This window comes from Typopeltis vanoorti, chromosome 1, assembly GCF_054136105.1.
Source record: "Typopeltis vanoorti isolate ZY-2024b chromosome 1, IOZ_Tvanoo_1.0, whole genome shotgun sequence".
Taxonomy (NCBI): Eukaryota; Metazoa; Arthropoda; class Arachnida; order Uropygi; family Thelyphonidae; genus Typopeltis; species Typopeltis vanoorti.
The window spans coordinates 69,171,829-69,186,849 of record NC_143549.1 but is presented as its reverse complement, the minus strand read 5'-3'; the positions used below and the strand labels follow the sequence as shown (position 1 = coordinate 69,186,849).

The 15,021-nt window shown below is 35.8% G+C and overlaps 1 protein-coding gene across 2 annotated transcripts in view; it reads right to left on the bottom strand.

Annotated features, from left to right (window-relative positions):
- Nucleotides 1-15,021, bottom strand: part of LOC150110069 (copine-8-like) — a 294,861-nt gene that overhangs the window by 148,767 nt on the left and 131,073 nt on the right. For both annotated transcript variants that reach the window (XM_090391056.1, XM_090391066.1), the window contains exon 9: nucleotides 5,175-5,321. In XM_090391056.1, the coding sequence (XP_090247182.1) occupies nucleotides 5,175-5,321 (147 nt within the window). The remainder of the gene's footprint in view (nucleotides 1-5,174; nucleotides 5,322-15,021) is intronic.

The following is a 15,021-nucleotide window of genomic DNA, read 5'->3' as shown; positions in this document are numbered from 1 at the left end:
TAAGCAAACAAAGTTTGTGCCTGAAGTATCTTCAGGACTGGGGCAACTCGTGGCAAAGGCGGACTGAGTTCTCACCATTTTCCTTTGCATCCCATAATGCAAAGCACATCTCATTGCAAACATGTATAATGCTATGCATTATAGGAAGGGTGGGAACCAGACCCAGAGGTGATATCAAGGTTGAAGCAATGCAGAAGTCATATTTCCATATGCCAGTTGCCAAAAGGTGTCACACCTTATTATTAAATTACTCTGGATTAGAGAAAGATGTTGGAAGTTTTTTCACTTGGTTAGACTTATAAATTATATATTTAGTTTAATCCTTTATCCTAAAACTTTGTTTTCTTACACTTGGATAAAGGATTAAACTAAATATATAATTTACACTCCAACCAAGTAAAAGAAAACTTCCAACATCTTTCTCTAATCCAGAGTAATTTAATAATAAGGTGTGACACTTTTTGGCAACTGGCATATTTCCATATGCCAGTTGCTTATTTCTGCATTTCTTCAATCTTGGTATCACCTCTGGGCATGATCAGAAATCTGATCATGCCCTGAGGTGATCTATGACTTTACATAGAAGACTGGAAAAAGCACCAGTTGTTTACATTGCACCAAAAAATGGTATGAACGCAAATTTAAGGAAGCCTGTGAGATGCTTATCAACCACCCCAATCTGAACAATAATGATGGTCTAAAAATCCTTCAAAAGCATATGAAGGCACACATTCTACCATGGAATCTTTCTTCCTAAGAGCTAACTATAAACAGGACTGTAGATAATCCAGAATCTTAAATCTAATATAACAACTGTCATGTTAAAAATAGGACATCATTATTACTGTAAGAAAACTATCAATACGAAAGAATGTTTCTCCCATGTTATCTTAAATAGAATTTAGCTTTGATGTAGCTTTTTAAATATTTAATTCATTTTTAATTTTATCTGTATTTTTTTTCTTCACTAGAGGTTATGCCAGTAGAATAACTGGTGATCAAATCATTGTTTCTTTAGCTTACTGTGTGAAATGTAACTCAGCTTGTTTTTATATATACTTCAGATGATGACTTTGATATGAAGGTCGAAACGTCGGGAAATTAAAAATAGTTATTTATAACACGGTTGTAAAGTCCATAATTTCTAAAATGAATGCTGATCACCGTGCAACACTAAAATAAATGATACGAATATAAATTAAATTATACTTTAATAAATATTTCCGATATTTCGGCAACTTCACGTTGCCATCTTCAAAAGGAACTTACAAAAAAAGGCACAAGCACGTAGGCACTACAACACAGTAACTGAGAACGAAGTGATGAAGCTATTGTTCTTCTAAAAGTCCTGATGGCGCCCTCTAACGGACTAAATAGGTGTTCTTGGCTATTGGACTGAAGGTCTACTGATGTAAGCCTCCCAAATTTGGGGCAGTCTCATACAACCAAATTTGTTGAGGTTTGGAGAGTTTCTTAGGGCTGAGGCTGATTCCATAAATAGTCTTTCGAATTTGTATTTGCTACGGTGCATTACTGTAGCTTTCTTCCACCGTATTCTGTGGCGTGTATCCAGAGCATGGTCTGCAAAACCAGAATGGCTGTACTTGTGAAAACGATGTAGTCCTTGTGTTCAGAAATTCTGATATTCACTGTCCTGCCTGTTTGGCCAAAGTAAGAGAGTTTACAGCTGCAAGGGACCTGGTATACACCAGGTAGGTCTAGGGGAAGTGGTTGGTCTTTAGTGGAGCGGATAAGGGATGCCAATTTCCTGTCTTTTTAAGATTTTGGTAATTTTTTCCAAGGGTGGGTTTTCTATAAACTGAGAAAAACCAAGGTTCCATTAGGCTGGCGGGTGACTAATGTGTCTAGAAAAGGGAGGCTGTTGTTTTCCTCTTTTTCCAGGGTGAACTTGATTCTGGGGGGGGGGGGGTTTAAGTGTGCTAAGAAGGAGAGGAGTGTATCAGAGCCATGTGGCCAAATAGCGAACACATCATCAACGTAGCAAAGCCATATGGTTGGTTTTTGTGGGGCAGAGGCTAAAGCTTTTTCTTTAAAAGTCTCCATAAAGAAATTAGCCAAGGGTGGGGAGAGTGGTGAACCTATGGCTGTCCCCTCTATTTGTTTGTAGAATTTTCCCTGCCAAAAGAAATAGCCTGAGTTCATTGTGAACTGAAATAGGGCTGAGATATCAGGAGAAAATTTAGCTTGGATAAGCTCTAAAGTTTCCTTGAGTGGGACATTTGTGAATAAGGAGGAGACGTCAAAGCTGACCATTATGTCAGTATGCTGGAGTGTAAGGTTTTCTATGCTGGCTTTGAAGTGGGCTGAGTTATTTATGTGTGATGGTGTGTTGCCAGTATAGTGTGGGGGAATCAATGCCATCCACTATGGGACGTAATGGCACATTTTCTTTATGTATTTTTGGGAGTCCATAAATACGGGGGGGGGGGGGGGTGATAGAGTTAAATGGCTTTAATCTGTTGGTAACTTCTACAGGCCAAGAAGTGACTTTCTTAAGGATCCTGTGAAGTTTTCTGATTTGTGAGTTGGTGGGATTGTATTCGATAGGGAGGTAAGTAGCCCGATCTACTAGACGAGCATTAAGCTTACCTGTGTAGTCCTTTTGGTTAAGTGCTACAGTTGCATTTCCCTTATCTGCTTTGGTGATAACTATTTCTTTATTATTCTTCATTTCCTGCACAGCTTTATATTCCTTGTTGGATATGTTGGTTTTCGGTGGTCTTGCTTTGGAGAGGACACAAGCTACATCCAGTCTTACACTGTTGGTGATTTGATTTGGAAGGCGGCAGATTCCGCGTTCGATCTAGATCATAATATCCTTGGTTCATTCTCAGTTACTGTGTTGTAGTGTCTATGTGCACATACCTTTTTTTTTTGTAAGTTCCTTCTGATGATGGCAATGTGACGTTGCCGAAATATCGGAAATATTTATTAAAGTGTAATTTAATTTATATTCGTATCTACGTTGTCAATTCCTTAAGTGATTTAGTAATGCATTACCAATGTATAAGCCTGTCTATGAGAACTAAAATAAATGGTTTGTTATAGTGCAAAGTTTGCTATAGTGAATTCATGGGAAAAAAAAGATTGATTCTACTGACTTTGTGAAGGCTTTGAACTCTTTTTATTAAGAGACTTAGGCTGGAACTTTTCTGTAATTTTATAGTACAGTACATCATTTCATTATAGTAGTGTTCTCTATAATATGAATCTAATGTATAGTGGCAGTGTTGAATCAGAGAGAAAGCACTGATCAGTGGTGTGATATAGGGGCTCTGTACTTGGGCCACTTATTTGTACAGCAATGACATTGGGAATACGTTGAGGAATGTCAATTTTTTTGCAGATAATGCTAAATTTGGGAGAGCAATAGCTAATATATGTGATGGGGATATCCTACAGGATGATCTCAACAGACTAGTAGTTTGGTTTAAAAATAATAACTACCAATTTTGGAATTAAAATTCCAAGGGGTCTATTACACAGATAGGACAGAATTGCAAGAAATTGATAAAATTAGGGATTTAGGGATAACGGTGGATAGGGAGATGAAATTCGGAGGACATAATTCAAAAGTGGGCAAAATATCTCAAAGGTCACTTGGATGTTAAGAAACACTCTGACAAGGAGGAATAAGAAAGTATTATTATTCCTTTTTATAAGATTCTGATATGAGCATATACAGGGTGTTCGGGATAAATTTGACAGTTTCGTAAGGAAAAAGAAAATCTTCTTTGTATCTATTAAATTTAATGAATTGACAAAAAAACATTACAGGCAGAGTTAATTACAATACTATCAACAAGATTTACTCAAAATAACCACCATTAGCATCGATCACAGCTTCAATTCTGCTTCGGAACCTCGAACAAGCTGATGCTACAGTCTCCCTGGGAAGGGCCGCAAAAACTGTTTTAATTTTATCCATTAACTGGGCTTTTGTATTACTGGAAGTGCGATTGGTGTCTTTTTCAACTGCGCCCCATACAAAATAATCCATGGGGTTAAGGTCTGGGGAGTTTGGAGGCCAAACATTTGGACTGGTGAAGTCGTAGAAATTTTCAGACAACCATTTTTGACTTTTCCCAGAGGTGTGGCAAGGGGCCGAATCCTGCTGCCATACATACGGCCTACCATTGGCTACCCTTGTTATCCAGGGCTTGACTACAGTTAGCAACTCCACGAACAAAGCCCGAATTCCAATGCCAGGGTTCTTCAACACCTGTTCCTGCAGATTTGCGAGGAATTCTGCTGTACGAACGCAATCAGATCGTCTGCTAGGGATCTTTCTTCTTGCTACATCCTCGTAGTCACCATTGCAAGTCTCTAGTTCATGCCTGATTGTTTTTACTGTATTCAGGGAGCATTGGGCAGCAGTCGTAATATCCTTATTTTGATGGCGGGCACGAATCATCATGATACAAGTTATTCTCTTCCATGATTCAGGTGGGTTCCAGCTATCCATCCTTTCTGACATCTTGTATATGAATGAAGAAGGGTCCAAACTTTTAAATGAAGAGAAGTGTGTGTTAATACATGTAACTTACGGAAAAATATAATTAATTATAAATATGTCAAATTTATCCCGAACACCCTGTATATGGGCTCTTTGTGCACAGATTTGATCCCCTAAGTTTCTTGTAGAAGTGGTGGAGAGGATTCGGAGGCAGAAATCAAAATGATAATTGGTTCGTGGAGTGTGTCATATGAAGACACTGAAGGTTTGTAGGATTTCAATGTTTAATTGACAGGCAGAAAAAAGAAGATATAGTAGATACACATTAAGTTATTAAAGTTTTATTAATAACATATAATTTAATGAATAATAAATAATTTAATGGATATTGGCATACACATGATGTCCAAACATCAGTACATGTAACAGTGAACTGCTGTGAAGATATTCATATGTTAATGCATGAACATTTTATCAAAAGCTTATTTGACAGCATGATCAAATAATCAAATGGGTAAAATAAAATGGCTAAGATCGTGATAAACTAATTAATTTTTTAAAAATTTCTTCTATTTGAAATATCTCTAATTTCTTATTCATGCATACTTATAATTCTGTGATGCAATATGCAAATTAGATATGCTAATTACATACCAAGTTTAAGTAATTATATTTCAAGTCATACTTAATCTCTTACCCTCCATCTCTATTCCAGTCAAAACATTCTACTTTAATAGTTCTCTGATGATCACCATTACAAAGTGCTCTAAGAGATATGCTGAAAGGTTGCCATGATGGATTTAGAGTATTTTTTATAACTTCTGTTTTATGTACTGCAGTAAAACTGCAAGAAAGAGAATTCTGGTCAATTTTAGAAAAAACAAACAATGTTCAAAATATGCCATTTTTATTACATTTTTTTTTGGAAACAGCAATTTAATTCTACAGCAATCCCTCAATTAATAGCCCCCTTCTCACCACTTTCACGAGTCTTCAATTAGTGTGTTTTTGATTAGTGTGTCATTTTTTTTCTATACCAAAATTCAATTAGTGCACCTCTAAAATTCGATAAGTGCACTTATATACATATAAGTGCATTTATAAAAATAAATGTTACAGATTTTAAAAATTTTCTATCTATACATTTTTAAAATTGGCTATTTTCTTAAAAATAGCCAATTTTTGGGTCATATACCCAAAAAATCACTCACAGGTTGAAATAATTTAGTTACTGATTTAAAACATTTTACAAAGTCATTTTTTAATGTCATACTACACTATTTCTATGTACACTATGTTCCAAATTTACTGCCAAAATTTGTTGTATGCTAATTACATAGCATTTTCCTGATCATATCTCATGTCTCCTTTGCATTTGTTTTCCTTACTTTTTTTTTTTTTTATTTTAAAGTATTTTCCCAACCTTTCATCATGAGTAAAATAATTAGTGAGCAAAAAAGTGGAAGTGTGAAAAAGATTTGAAAAGTAATCTCACTGGAAGAAAAACTTGAAATAATAAAGAAAAATGAACAAGGCGAGCCAGAGCTAAGACAGGACAAAAACACAAAATGGGTGATCAACTATAAGATCAAATTTAAGCTAAGCTGCTGAATACAAAGAGAAAAGTAAGGCTGGTTCAAGTTCATCATGCATGCACTCGAAATCAAAACCCAGACCGGTTTCAACCTTCATATAGAAATATGAGTTCACGACTCATATGGAAATATGAGTTCTGCATTGCTTCAAACTTGGTATCACCTCTGGGTCTGGCTCCCACTGAAGAGACCTCAATAAAGGTCAAAACTGGTAGTGACCCTTCCCATAATGCATAGTATTATACATATCAGCAAAGAGATGTGCTTTGCATTGTGGGATACTAAGGAAAGTGATGGGAACTTAGTCCACCTTTGCTACAGTCCCAAAGATACTTCAGGTATAAACTTTGTTTGCTTACACTTGGATAAAGGATTAAACTAAATATATAATTTAGTCTGACCAAGTGGGAAAAAACTTCCAACATTCCATGCTAGTGCTGGGTCGTTTGAGCTTTTCAAAAAGAGAAATAGCCTACATAATGTTGTTAAATTTGTGATTTTTATAAACTTCATAAGAGAATTTACTTGATCACAATTTAACAAGTAGAAACCTTAATAAGAAAATTGTGCTTGCATCTAAGTATAAAATGAAATAAATATATTGATATATATTTATCAATATACTGATATAAATAAATATAATTGTTAACTCGTATAAGAACATTGATTGTATAATATTAGAAAAATGAGATAATTAATTTACAGTATTTAGTTATAAGTATTTTGCATGTAAAAGGCTTCCTTGTTATACACTTGAAACAAGAGATTGTAAGTTATGCTAATTCTTAGAAAAAATAGGTGAGCTGATAGAGTTTGATAAAGCTGACTCATAGGGTTACCTAGAACCGAAGTAAAGTCCAAGGTCACGGTTCCTGATTTAGACATTGCTGTGGGTCAGTCGTGTGCACATGGCACACCAAAGATGGAAAGTTCAGCAATGAGATGCCACCCTAACAGGTTACGAGAAACGTATCCTAATGTCGGGGGGGGGGATTAATTGCAGGAAGTGCCAGTAGGGTCATAATATAAAAGGGTTAGGAAACCCCTCCCCCATGAGGTCTTTTGATAGTTTTGTTTTCGTTTGGAAGTTAACTTATGCAGTTTCCTGAGTGATGGTCAGGAGTCCCCCTCCGTCTGCCATGACATGGAATATTAGTAAGTGGGATTTTGGTCCCGTTTTCCTACCAGAGAACAAAGGACGCCACATGGTCAGGAAGTAAGGTATTTACTGCATACTATGCCAACCCTGGTCTAAAGGAAGGAGACTATCAGTGGAGATTGTGGATACCCTCATGGCGAATCTGAGGACTGCAGAACAGCAGATAGATTGTGTTTCCTTAGAAGAAGCCTGATATGCTGCAATCATGATGGCCTTCATGATCCGAAGTACCCCAAATATGTCCAACTACAGAAGGAGTTTTTCTTCAGGAATCACAGACAAGTAACATCTAGTAGAAGAGCCTCATCAAATAGTATTGTGAAAGATTTTATGTTAATTCTGTTAATCTAATATGGCTGTAATTGTAATTAGTATTACTAAGCAATTGAAGGACTTGAATGAAAGCTGAACTAGGACTTTAGCTCACTTAATAGTATAGAGAAAGAGGGAACTAGTTTATCAGTATTACTGAACAGGTGATAGTGTGTATAGATACTAGTATATGTAATTTACCCTTAACTAAGAAAGGTCTAAAGAATTGAATGTGGCGTTCATTGTAGTAATGGAATTGCTAAGCCCACATAACTCTTGTGAATTAATGTGTGTAATCCATTTGTGTCTAATTGAAATATTGTATCACATTATTATGCTTAAGCGGTTAAAAGATTTAAGCCAACTTAATCATTGACGGGAAAGCCCCTTTTATCTTGTGTGTGTGTGTAGAGTCCTTTGTGGAGGCATAACAATTTATCGTACGTGCTAGTGTAAATTTTTCATTTTTGTATTTTGTTAGTCTTATTAACATTGTATGATTTTCGCAGTTGTCTGAAATTGCCATTCGATTCACCGCTTGTTATAACGTACGAACCTAGGTGGGGGGGAGTTAAGTTACAAGATCAAGGTTACGACTGCATGATTAATTCACCTCTAGACTTATTTAGGAATTTGCTTCTTGTTTTAAATTTCTTTATAAACTAAATATCCTAAATGGCGCAGCTTTAAAAAATAAATGTTTTAGGATGCTACGAGGAGTAAGAGCTTAGATTTCTAGTATGGAGGTGACGATACGCGAAGAAAAGGGATAGGACATATAAAGGAAAGTAAAGTATAAGGGAAATATATAAATAAACAAGAATGGGACACAACAATGTTCTAATCACAGGTGAAGGTGCAAGCGCAAATAAGGAGGTGGCCGCAAATTATCCAGAGATTTTGAAGAAAATTGTGGAAGAAGGGGGGGGGGGGCATTGTGACCAACAATATTTAATGTCGATGAAAACTGGCCTTTTTTTTGGAAGCAAAATCCTCCAAAGACTTTTCTGGGAGGAGAAATCTCAGCCTGGTTATAAAGTCTCAAAGTTGAATGAAATTACTACTAGCAATATGTCAGCCATTTGGAAGCATATTCTTCCACGTCGTGCAAATGGTGTTAAAGACTTTTCAACTGAATCTAAGTTAATTAAATCTCATTTTGAGAAATTGAGTGATTCCGACCTGCTAAATTTAGATGAACAGCAGGAAGATCCTGAAGAATATGAAGAAAATTTAATCACCGACAAGCCCAAAGAGATTTCACAGAAACCATTTGAAAATATTTTTTGTACAATCGAAGTTTTTAAGCAGCAATGCTTAGAGGCTGACCCTGATGAAGAGAGAAGAACTAATGCATTGGTATTAGAAGTGGCAATATGGCCATACCGTCAGCTGTATGAAAAAAAAAGAAACAGAATGCCTGCCATACTATGTTAGCTCAATTCTTTGTTACGAAGTAGAATAATAAATTTATATTCTGAATATGTTTTATTGTCTTTTTTCAGCTTCATGGTTTTCCTTTAAATAGTCCCTGGGAATACCTTAATTCTTTTATAAAAAAAATGAAACATCAAAAAGAAATTTGAGGAACAAATTATACTTTTTCCCATAGGTTATTATATTCAATTAGTGCATTTTAGATTAATGCGCCCATTTTAAAGAACGCATTAATCGAGGGATTGCTGTACTTCAGAAAAAGCACTAACAGTTTGATTTTGAAAAAAATATAATTTTTCAAACTAAATGGAATCAAATAATATTTCAATTTATAATTGAGCTATGATATTCTAAATTGAACACAACACAAAATAAATCAATCGCCTCTAGCCACTATTGTGCAGTCTTCACCTTGTGTGCCTCTTCACACATGGTGAAGTCCTTGTGTGCAGAGGACTCTTGTGAGTCCTGTTGAAAGGCTCTTAGCCACGGAAGTCAGTGCCACTGACTACTGTAAAAGAAGGTGTTGTTCAGAGGCCGTACTACAGGTTCCAGCACAGTCTTTTGACACGCTCTGGCACCTTTTCTCACAGAAATGCAACTTGGATATCCCTAATACATCACCATGCCACCAAACCATCACTGACACAGGGTGATGACCTCTCTGAATCCTGGGTGCTATGCTACATGCTGTGCAACCATCCAGGTCATATACCCAATAGTTTTGGTGGTTAAACAATTCTTCAATGGTGAAAATCTTCTCATCTGTGAAGATGATATCTCTGTGTCTGTTGTTCACATACTATCAGAGAAGTGCTATTAATTTTATCACTCTCTGTCGCATAAGCTATGGCGTTAGGAAGTGTCCAGTAGAACAATGATAAGCTCTGACTCACAGATCCTCAGTTAGTACACGTAACATCATTCTCTGCAAAATATTCATCTCTCGAGACATCACTTTCTGTGTTCTCACAGGATTATAGGCATGCCTTCATAGCCCTCACAAGCTGTTGCAACTTAATGCAGCATGGTCAACCTGTTCTTTGGCAGCCAGATCCGTCTTCTGTATTGTTATAATGGTTAAGAGTCCGATACGTAAACATCCTATTGATCCTGAGCATTTTTAGTGTTGAAAGTAACAGGTGACTGTATTTCAACTTGTGTAGTGCTATTACAGCTACATGGTTCTCATAATCTCCCCAATGCATGTTAATCTGTACAGATAGACAACTCTCTCTCTCTACTAATAAACATGTGAATGTTGGCTGCACACAGTGCCACTAACACAACCCTGCTTGCACAATTCTGTGGGCAGTGAACGAGTGTGCAGAAATTGCAACAGTATTTATGTCAAGCCTGTGTACAATGTAAATAAATATATCCTGAAGTTAAATGTACATCTGTGGAGAAGAATCTACATACTCGAAATAGGGGTTGTCACAGGATGACATATTGGTGACCTAATCCATTCAACGTTAGTAAAATATTACATCATCCTAAGTCAATAACATTAACAGCTGATGGTAATTTGAGTCTTAAGCCAAGAAACATATGAAATCCAGGAACAAATACTAAAAGAGACCAAAGAATGCTCATAAAGATGGTGCAGAAATGATGTGGAAATGATCAAAGAGTCTACAGTGGCTCAACTTAGTAGTAGTAACAGGACACTCCATACAGAGCTACCCAATCTTGGTTTCTACAGCAGGGCAGCTACACATAAGTTGAACAGCAGTGGTGTAAAGAAATTCTTAACTGGTCCTCTGTTGTGATTTCTGATTGAACAGGTGAGCGCAGAAGGTATCTGAAAAATATATTATAACTGAATGCATCATCCTAACTGTGAAGCCTAGTGGGAAAAGTGTAATAGTCTGGAACAGTTTCTCATGATATGACCTTGGACCTTTGGTTACAGTTCCTAGAAATGAATGCCAACCAGTATGCAACTTATGGATAATGTGCTTGCTTGCTCGATACATCTATTCTGATGTATCAAGTTGCCTGAGATACATCTCGACCTCAATCCAAAAGAGCACCTTTGAGAAAAACTGGAATGTTGAGTACAGGCCAAGCCTGAAAGAAGAATGGTCTAAACCACCTGATTCGTGATTCCAAATGTCAGGAGCATACCTAAAAAGAGTGGAAGGGGATATTAGAACCAAAGGTTTACATGTGATTGAGGTGTGTGTAATTTAGATGTCTCTGAAATATAGTTCTGTCAGTACTTATTTCAACAATGAATTCTGCAAGTTTTTAAACACTTGCACAGTTTGGCATTTACCCTAAAGAAACTCCCTCTCTGGGCAGCCATTTTCAAAGAAAAAGTATCATTTAGTGAATGTAATGTATAAAATTTCATAACAAAAAAAAATTTTCAAAGTTAAAATACCTTTTATTACTATTTTGAACTATTTTCCATTCTTACATGGTTTCTCTGTGTAAAATAACTGAAAACATAGGGTTTTACACAGCCCATCATTGCATTGAAGACAATGATATCTCAATTATTTTGTAATGTTGTTTCCTGCATAAACACAGTATTTCCTCACGGGGAAACTTTTCTTCTTCTTAGTGCTTTGCCCACTTGATAGGCAATGCTCTACCAACTTGCCTGAGATTCTATTTACTGGAAATGCTTTAGTGAGAGGAAGTGATGAATGAGACTTATACACACCAGAACTGGAGAATATTTCTGTAACTTCTGTTTTATGTCCTCTTATCATTTCTTTGCAACATAAAATCTAGGAATGAACTTTTATGTTCAGGAAACATTTTTATACAATACAGAGGTACTGTGGCAACACATGTATAACAAATGGAAAAATTATTTCCATGTCCACTTCAGTATTTCTTTTATGAGGATAATATTGGAACATTTGATCAGCTTTATCCATATTTTTCATATGATTGTTATAGACCACTAGAGATGAAGGCTTTATCTTTTCTGTTGTTTAGTTCCCTTCAGTCTTTGTCACAATTTTCACCTTGGATGAGTGTATTGTTGAATTCCCCCCCCCCCGACTCTCTAGTCTCACTATATCAGCATAAACTAGGCTTTTTTTTCAAGAATTTGGTTTCTACTTGCTTCATTTTTTATTATTTTTTTCAACTGACTTCATCTGCTTAGGTGTCTCCTACACAAACAAACAAACAAACAACAAAAAAAAAAACATTCTACAAATGGAAGTTTTCTCCTTCAGAGGATCTAGGGATAATTGAACTCTACTACATAATTGTCCACATACATTTTGTACTCATTGTCTAGATCTTTTACCAGGTGTATCTTTTATAGGCTTATCCATCCCTGAGTATACTTCAAAATTTCAAACATTGCTAGAGCATGATTCTGCAATATTGTATGCTTTAATTTCATATTTATCGGACTTATCACATTAATAAACCTTGAACTCAAAATGTACTTTCCACTTTGGTATATCCTTGTTGAGAGAGAGAGAGAGAGAGAGAAATGTTCTTCCAGAAAGTACATTGCATTGAATTTCTCCATTAAATAATGAATCACAAGTCTTATTTTATGAAGTCTGTGTTGCCTTCTAGAATGGCTAAATTATTAATGAAGTTGTGAAAATCTGAATAAGTACAAAATGATTTACTGATATTGTGGTGGATCAAAACTCCAGTATATTCTCAAGTCTGGCTTTCAGTCAATTCCAGTAACATTACTAGTCAAAGAAACAAGAACATAAAAGTATATTTCCAATGTTCAACGTGATAACAGACTAACAATGTGATTTGATTGCAAGGGATGCTCAGCATAACAATTTGTTTCAGTTATTTTTGATTGCTGAATTGAAATAGGCTTACCTTGAAAATTACTGTCATCACCACTTGAATCTTCAACCACAAATATCCAAATCACTTCTGAGTTCTTTACCAAGATGCTAAAAATCATCTAAAAATGTCTTGATATTATGGTAAACTGAAGTAAGTCTTGTACTGCAAGAAACCATTTTTAAAATTCCAACACCAGCAACGCTGCTTCTATAAACAAGGAAAATATCCACATCATTCTCAAGTTCTTCACACTGCAAAATCGTTTAAAAATGCCTGATATTATAATGAATAAAAGTATCATTTACCATGAATGGGCATTTTTAAATCAGTGATGGCAACTGCTGTTGCCATCACTGATTTAAAATGGCAACATGGCATAACATTTCCCAATGTTATGACTGTAGCACAAGGGAGACTGGAGACTGCTATCAAAATAATCCAAGAGATGACAGAAGTCTCGATAGTCATGACAGTATTCTCCACTAATTATATGAACTTTGCAGTGCATAAACATCAAGATTTGAGATCATCTACAAAAAGTACCATAAACACTCCACATTATCCTTCAATTCAATGGAGTGATAACAACCTAGTCATCTTCAATGCTTCCAAAATTTCATCTTTTCAATAACATCCACATCATTCAAAAAAACTCTGGCATTCGATTTTCAATCTTTTTTTTTTAATTTTTTTAGGGGTGTACAGGATATGATAGTACTACATGAAAAAAATTACATCATTACTAACTTCCTATCTACAATTTTCCTCCAAATCAATCTGTTACTTCTCAAGACACCAACATTATCAGATCTTATATTTCTATCGTATAAGGCACTTTGTACCGTATCAATCCACCTATATCTTGGTCTTCCTCTCGGTCGTTTTCCTGCCAACCTGGCAGAGAACACTTGTTTTGCTAATCTTTCTTCGCCCATTTTGTTTAAGTGACCATACCACTTGAGATTAGGTCTGCTAACGCATTCCTGGAAGCTCACAATGTCAAGTTCTTTCCTAATATCCTCGTTTTTAATATGATATTGCCATTGATGCCATCTGTTCACGTCTATAATCTTTCTCAGGAATCTCATATCTGCGGTCTCTAGTCTTTGGTCAAGTGCTTTACTTCTGACTCAGCTCTCAGATCCATAAGTTAAAACTGGTTTGAACACTGTCTTGTATACAGCTAATTTTATGTTCCGACTAATTTCTCTTTTATTCAATATGAATTTATTCAATTGACTTCCCACCATACCAGATTATTTAATTTAATTTAATTTTATTTAATTTACCATCTTCAGTAAAAATCGTGCCTAAGTAGCTGAAATGTTTTACTTGTTCCACAGGTTCTCCATTCACAACACAATTGACATTTTTAATGATTCTGCCTATTTTCATTGTATTTGTCTTTTTATTGCTGACCTTCATACCATATCTATTACAACAGTTATTCAATTTAGTCAGAGAATCTTGCAGACTTGTAGCAGATTTATTTAGAAGTATAACATCATCCGCATAAAGCAAAGAGCTGACATTAACATCTCCAATTTTGATATCATGTTTAATACCACTTTCTTCATAATGTGATCCATATAGATAATGAATAACAGAAGGGATAATGTACATCCTTGTCTCACACCAGATTTAACATTAAACCATCTTCCTGTACTTCCTTCAATTCTAACTGCTGACTTACAACTCAAATAAAGACTTAGTATTGCTTGATATAATGCCCCATTGACACCATATAACTGTAGCATATTGAATAGCTTCTCTCTTGGCACCTTGTCACATGCCTTTTCCAAATCGACAATATTCCAATGCTTTCTCGACTATTTGTCGTAAAGTGAAGACCTGATCCTGACAGACTCTATTTGGCCTGAATCCAGCTTGTTCTTCACCAAGCTTTTCTTCCACAATTCTTCTCAACCGTTTCTCAAGTATACTTGCATAGATCTTGCCAGGAACACTCAGTAGGGAAATACCTCTGTAATTCTCACATGCAGTTTTATTTCCCTTTTTATATATGGGTACTATGAGAGCTCTACTCCAATCATCGGGAATTCGTCCCTCTGTCCAGGCTTTCTGAACAGTGCAGCCACTGTAAGACTTTTATATCACCATACATCAGCATTTCTGGTCGAATATCATCTACTCTTGCTGCCTTTCCACATTTCAAACCTCTGATGGCTTTTTCTACTTCAAATATGGATGTGTATTCCTGACTGTATGCCTGTTGAGTGTTTTTTACC